Source organism: Nyctibius grandis, chromosome 1 (genome assembly GCF_013368605.1).
Source record: "Nyctibius grandis isolate bNycGra1 chromosome 1, bNycGra1.pri, whole genome shotgun sequence".
NCBI classification, from domain to species: domain Eukaryota; kingdom Metazoa; phylum Chordata; class Aves; order Nyctibiiformes; family Nyctibiidae; genus Nyctibius; species Nyctibius grandis.
In genome coordinates, this window is record NC_090658.1 from 13,103,688 (window position 1) to 13,109,551 (window position 5,864).

The 5,864-nt window shown below is 56.9% G+C and overlaps 1 protein-coding gene across 2 annotated transcripts; it reads right to left on the minus strand.

Annotated features, from left to right (window-relative positions):
• Positions 1–1,062: 1,062 nt before the first annotated feature.
• On the minus strand, positions 1,063–5,721 carry LOC137668034 (heme-binding protein 1-like). Of its 2 annotated transcripts, XM_068409329.1 has the most exons (5): positions 5,555–5,721; positions 5,245–5,317; positions 2,543–2,684; positions 2,227–2,410; positions 1,063–2,071 (listed from the first exon to the last, which is right to left on the minus strand). In XM_068409329.1, exons 1-5 carry the CDS (start codon positions 5,719–5,721, stop codon positions 1,897–1,899), a joined length of 741 nt encoding a protein of 246 aa, XP_068265430.1. In that variant the 3' UTR covers positions 1,063–1,896. The 2 variants fall into 2 exon arrangements, with proteins under 2 accessions (XP_068265430.1, XP_068265420.1); XM_068409319.1 differs by lacking the exon at positions 2,543–2,684 and having other exon boundaries at positions 5,245–5,331; positions 5,571–5,721.
• Between the last annotated feature and the right edge of the window lie 143 nt (positions 5,722–5,864).

A 5,864-nucleotide genomic window follows, 5' to 3' on the forward strand; every position in this document is an offset into this window, starting at 1 on the left:
GCTCAGGGCAAACAAGCAAGACATCTGATGTGTAGTAAGAGGAAAAGTCTCTGTCCTACACGCAGTGGCTGACTTTGCTCTGACATGGACGCTGAGCCACCTGATCCCAGCCTCACGTAAGGGAATTGCTTCTCCTTTCCCAGGAGGGAAGCGAGCACAGCACTGCTGATCCAGCTATCGCGACTCTTACCTGAGGAGCACCTGCCACATCAGCCCTCAGAGCTGGAGGCTGTCACAGCACCTCCCCAGCCCTACCTGCCTCTAGTGCCCCAGGGACAAGAAGTGCACCACAAGATACCCAGGAAACCACTGTCTGCTCTTGCTATGCTTGCCCAGACTCTGCCTGAAGCTCCCTCAAAGAGGAGGGTAAAACATGCTCAGTCCTGCTCTCCTCACAGCCGCAGGCTGGGCAGCCAGACTCCCTCCCTGCCAGAGGGTAAGCCAGCCTGGGCAAGGCAGTGAACAGCATCTGACTGGAGAATAGAGTGGCAGAAGCCACCTGCACTGCTAGGGCAATGAGACCACGGAGCTGGCCCTGGCCTTCCCTGCCTCAGCTGCACTGTAGGGCCAAAGGGCCAGAGCCAGAGTTTGAGCAGCAGCAAGAGGCAAGGCACACAGCACACCTCCAAGTTACAGCAGGAGGAAACTCCTCAGGAACTGGGTCAGAAGCAGAGGTGTCTCTCCACACCGAGCCAGTTAAACAGGTTCCTGCAGCCAACCAGCACGATGTGTGGTCACATTTGAATTCTCAGCCCCCAAGATCAGGTGCCCGTGTGCAGTACAAAGGAGACAACTTTTTGCACAGGGGAAAAATGAGGCTAGAGCAAACCCCACCCGACAGAAAACCACCTTACCACAGGGGAGTGTGGCCACAGTTGTTCGTAGCAGCAATGTAAGCAGCTTGTGCAGCAAAGCCGAGGCCATAACCTTGGCAAACATTAGAGCCCTTATAATTAGCCACAGCTTTGCAGCCTGGAGCATCTTGAGGAAGGAGAGAGCAAGGCTCTTCCCAAGCCAACCTGGGCATCCCCCATCCCCATCATCAGTGATCTGCAGCTGCAGTGGTTTGAGCTGGGTTTATTTACTGTTGGCACTGCCAGCTTCCCCAAGGAAAGCATGACTGTATTCATGGATGTGAAACTCACTGATCAATGCACAACACAACACACAGCGGTGCTGCTGCTGCTGCTATCAGGACCTGTCCCTCTCAGCTTGCAGCAGGTCTGCAAAACAGCACCCACAACTGATGGACAAAGGCTGCCAGCACCCCGGTCCTGGCTGAGGGCTGGTGAGTGACAGCCAGGGAGGCACCCAGCAGTCCAAAGAGAGCCACCCCAGCAGGAAATGTTCAGGATCCACATCTTGCTTGTGGTGAGCCCTTTTCCCCTTCAAACCCCACTGTCCCTGTAGCAGCATTCCAGTGGCTCCATTCAGGACAGGCAGCCATCCTCATAGGAAGCAGGCCAGAGCCCACACAGAGCCCCACACCTCATACAGCCGTTTGCCTTCTAGACATCATCAGCTTGTGACTCTGCCAACCACAAGCCTGGCTCAGCTCTGCAACCCCAGCTCAGAGCTGAGAGAAGCCCAGGTCAGGCTAGCACATTGCATGAGCCCACACGGTTACTGTCTTGCATGAGCCCCCACCACATGCCTCCCACAACGAGCCTGCTGCAGAGGCTCTCCCTGGTGCCAGCTCCAGCCTCAACCAGCCCCTGCAGGGGCAGGTGAAGTGCAGACCAGGCAGCTTTTCTTCCCCCTGGCTGGGTCCTCGCAGGGCAGAGTGCAAACCCACCCTGCAGTCTCCGGGTCTGTCATTCTGTGGGTGAATGGTGGATCAGAACTGCCATCTACACTAGGTCCAGTCGCAGGATGGTTTCCAGTCACAGAGGAGACTCACTCTGCTCGGCAGATGAACCAGATCTCATTGCGGCGCTGAGGGATGCTGGGATTTTCATAAGCTGCCACAATGTAGGTTTCCCGGAGCACAGTGTCTGTGGAGCCCAAGAGCTCCCAGAAGAGACTGATCTCTTGCAGAATCGTCTCCTCAGTGGTCATCCCATAGAAAACCCTGCAGCAAAGGGAGCAATGTAAGCAACAGAGCCAGCACATTCCCCCTTCCCACAGCCAGGGCTCCCATCCCTCTGCCCAAGGAACCACAGCAGCTACGCAGGGAGTTCATACACCTCTGCAGAGCTGAGAAAACACCTCTGGTGCTGGGGTCACCTGGTTATAACTCGGAGTGGTGCCCTCTCGGTGATATGGATTTCAGGGTCTGTGGGAACAGGGGGATTTTGCTGGTACTCTCCCGGGAGATAATAGGCAGTTACGACTTCACGCTCCAGCTCAGTCCCCTCCTTGGTCAAGTGGATTTCGCTGAGCACTGGGACTGTCATGCCCAGATAGCAACCTGGAAGGAGGTAGGAAAGCAGGGGGCACAGTGAGACGGCTGGGTCAGTGGCAGCAGCCCTTCTCCCCACTCCAGACGAACAGTGGCAGGGCCCTCCCTCTGTGCAGCCTGCCAGCCCCCGTCTGCACACACCTACAGAGTTCTCCTTGCAGATGTAGCGCATGAGCTTCATGAAGCTCATGGAGATGCTCTGCTCATACATGGGCTCCCCCTTGGTGACACACGCCCACTTCCCAGCTGGGTACTGCCGCTCCTCATAGGCTGCTTCCTCGCGCTGAAACAGGCCACAGACAAGCCAAGTCAGAGTTAAGCACACTGACAACACTGCAGCACTTGAGCAGCAAGACCAACACTGACAGGCAGGGAGTGGGGAGACAGCACCCTGCAAAATGAGACCCCCTGCTAGTCAGTGATTGTCAGGGGAGGCCAGAGAAGGCGAGGGGAACTGGCATCACACGCACCTCAGACAAGTACACTTAACAGCACCGGGCAAAAGTCAGCGAAAGGAAAAGCACTAGACAGGAGACAGGGTGCATGGAGGCTTGGAGGCTCCTGGCATGCACAAGGAATGCAGCACATCCTCAGCAGGGAGCACAGGACTTTCTGCTCCTCTCCAGTCGCTGTCCTGCCTACTCACAAGGATGTTCCTGATTCCAGGCACCCAAAGGCCTCCAGTAAGGCTGACATGATTCTCAGGTGCCATGTCTTTTCCCTGGAGCACTGCATGCACATAGGATAACAAGCAAAAAGCCTCCTGCCCAGTAGAAGGGAAAGTCTGGCAGAAGAGCTCTAGCACCCAGAAGAGCTGTGAAGGTTGGAACAAAACTCCTCTCAGACCCTTCTCCCACACCAAGAAGGGACAGGAGGAAGAAGAGACATGAACCCAGCTGGTGCAGAGGGGACAGCTTTGTGGGATGGGTCAGAATCTCTATTTCCAGCACAGATGCCCAGTCTTCTGCACAAACCCAACACAGAAGAGGGGAAGGGGGAGTGGGGAAATTGCATCTGGACCTGTTCACAGTTCAGCTCATGGCATGGTTATAACCACAGGTACCACATAAAGAGGGGCTCGGAAGTTGTAGCCAGCACGTATCTTCCTGCTCTCAGACAGATCAAAGCGGTCATGAGACAACCTTGTTCCACATAGCTCAGGGCACCTGTCCAAACTTCTGTGCTCCACAGATGCGCTGGCAGTGAGTGAGCCAGGAAGTTGTGACCAGCCTCAACGCTGACTGCAGCCTCCCTGTGCCTCCACCCAAATCAGGTCTCTACTCAGAAAGCCAAAGCAAAGCCAGAAGGAAAGCATCTGGGCTGCTCGTGTACATCACTGGGGTGTCAGGAAGAAGAGTGCCCCAAAACACTGCAGGCCAGCCAGCATTCGCGCTCTAGATGAGGCCATGCCTGCTATTGTCCTTCCAAGTGAAGCAGAGCAAGAACATTTCCCAAGCAAGGAAACTGACAGTCCCTCTAGCCTATTTGCAACTCTCATCTGCCACACCATCTGTGAATAAACTGACCGACCTAGCAAAGCATGGTACTTGGTCTTTCCACAGCCTGATCCTTATGTTCACCACCACCACTCTAGAAGATGAGACTTGACCATGAGAAAGAGCGAAGATGCAGGCACAGAGGGGATGCCAATAGCAACAAAAGATCTGCAGGCCCCATCCCTGCCTGGGACTGGGATAGGTAGAAAAGAGCCCAGACTAAGTCCCTGGGACCCAGAAGAACAGGGGAAGAGGGAGTGTGGTGAAGCTCCAGTTCAGAACTGTATAACCTGTGTGCTCAGATGTGTTTTACAGGCAGGAGTGCTGGATCTCAGCCTAGACAAAATTGGTTAAGCTCTCCTCGTATATAGGCCAATTACAGAATCACAGAATGGTTAAGGGTTGGAAGGGACCTCTGGAGATCATCTAGTCCAACCCCCTGCCAAAGCAGGTTCACCCAGAGCATGTTGCACAGGGTTGCATCCAGGTGGGTTTTGAATATCTCCAGAGAAGGAGACTCCACAACCTCCCTGGGCAGCCTGTTCTAGTGCTCTGCCACCCTCAAAGTAAAGAACTTCCTCCTCATATTCAGATGGAACTTCCCATGTTTCAGCTTGTGCCCATTGCCCCTTGTCCTCTCACTACGCACCACTGAGAAGAGTCTGGTCCCCTCCTCTTGACACCCACCCCTAAGGTATTTGTAAGTGTTGATAAGATCCCCTCTCAAGTCTTCTCTTCTCCAAGCTGAACAGACCCAGCTCTCTCAGCCTCTCCTCATAAGAAACAATTAACAGACGTCTTCTTGGTAGCAAGCCCAACCAAGCCTGCAGAGACACAGGAACCAGTCTGACAAGCACTTCACAGTTGTTTCTCAAGGCTCAGAAGCACCCTTTTGTGTGAGAGATAAGAGGACTTCAAGCTATTCAAAAAGATGTTTTGACCCAGGCAGGGAGCAGGCTCTGCACTGAAAATTCACTCTCTCTGATGTGCCCACCCCAGCAGAGGACAGGTTGGTAAAGGAGGCAGCTGGAAGCCAGGAGACCAGACAAAGCAGCAAGACCAGCCCAATTTTAAAATTAAGTCTGCGAACTCGAGCGTTGCCATTACTCAGCACAGGAGAAGATGTAGGAACGGCAGAATGCTGCCCCAATCCACAGCTGCCATCCTGGCTGCAGCGCTTCTGCAGAAACCTCTGCAAGGCCGGTGTACATGAGCCAACAAGCGTCTGCCTTCCCTGCACGGAAGACACTGTTCCCGCTGCCCAGGCGGGTGGCAGCACCCGCACCAGCCTCACCACGGGCGGGCAGCGGACAAAAACCTGCGTGTGCAGAGAGGACCGGGCCTCACCTTCTCGTGCTGTGAGAGGGTAACGTACGGCACAGGCTCGCGGGCCTGGTTGTGCCGGGTCATCTGGACGATCCGGTCCCGCCATGTCCTGCAAGGCAAAGCACAGGAGAGGCGAGGCTCGCCCAGGCTGGAGAGCACAGGGAGGCCCGCGGCGCACCAGGAACCAACCCCGAACCGCGCCGCCGGCCCCGAAGCCGGCTCGCAGAGCGCTGTCAGCCCCGGAAGGGCTCCCCTGTCCACCGAGCGCTGCCCTTGTCCGCACCGCCCCGCGGCCCGGCTCAGGGCCCACCCCAGGCTGTCCCAGCAGCAGGGCCCCCAGCGCTCACCCCGGGGCAGGCTCACTCGGTGCGTGTTGGCTACAGCCTCCCAGTGGGCGAACAACCGGCCCCGCTCCTCCTCCTCCTCCTCCTCCTCCCCACCGCCGGCCGCGGCCTCCTCGCCCAGCCCCTCCAGGTCCTCCAGCGTGATGCGCGCCATCGCCCCTTCCGCCGCGCACCCGGATGTGAGCGCCCCGCCCCCGGGTGGTGTCACGAGCCCGCCCCCGCGCGCAGCGCGCGTCGCCGTCGTTCCCGCGGCAGGCGGGGCGTCGCCCGCGCGCCCCCGCCCCGCCCGAGGCGCGG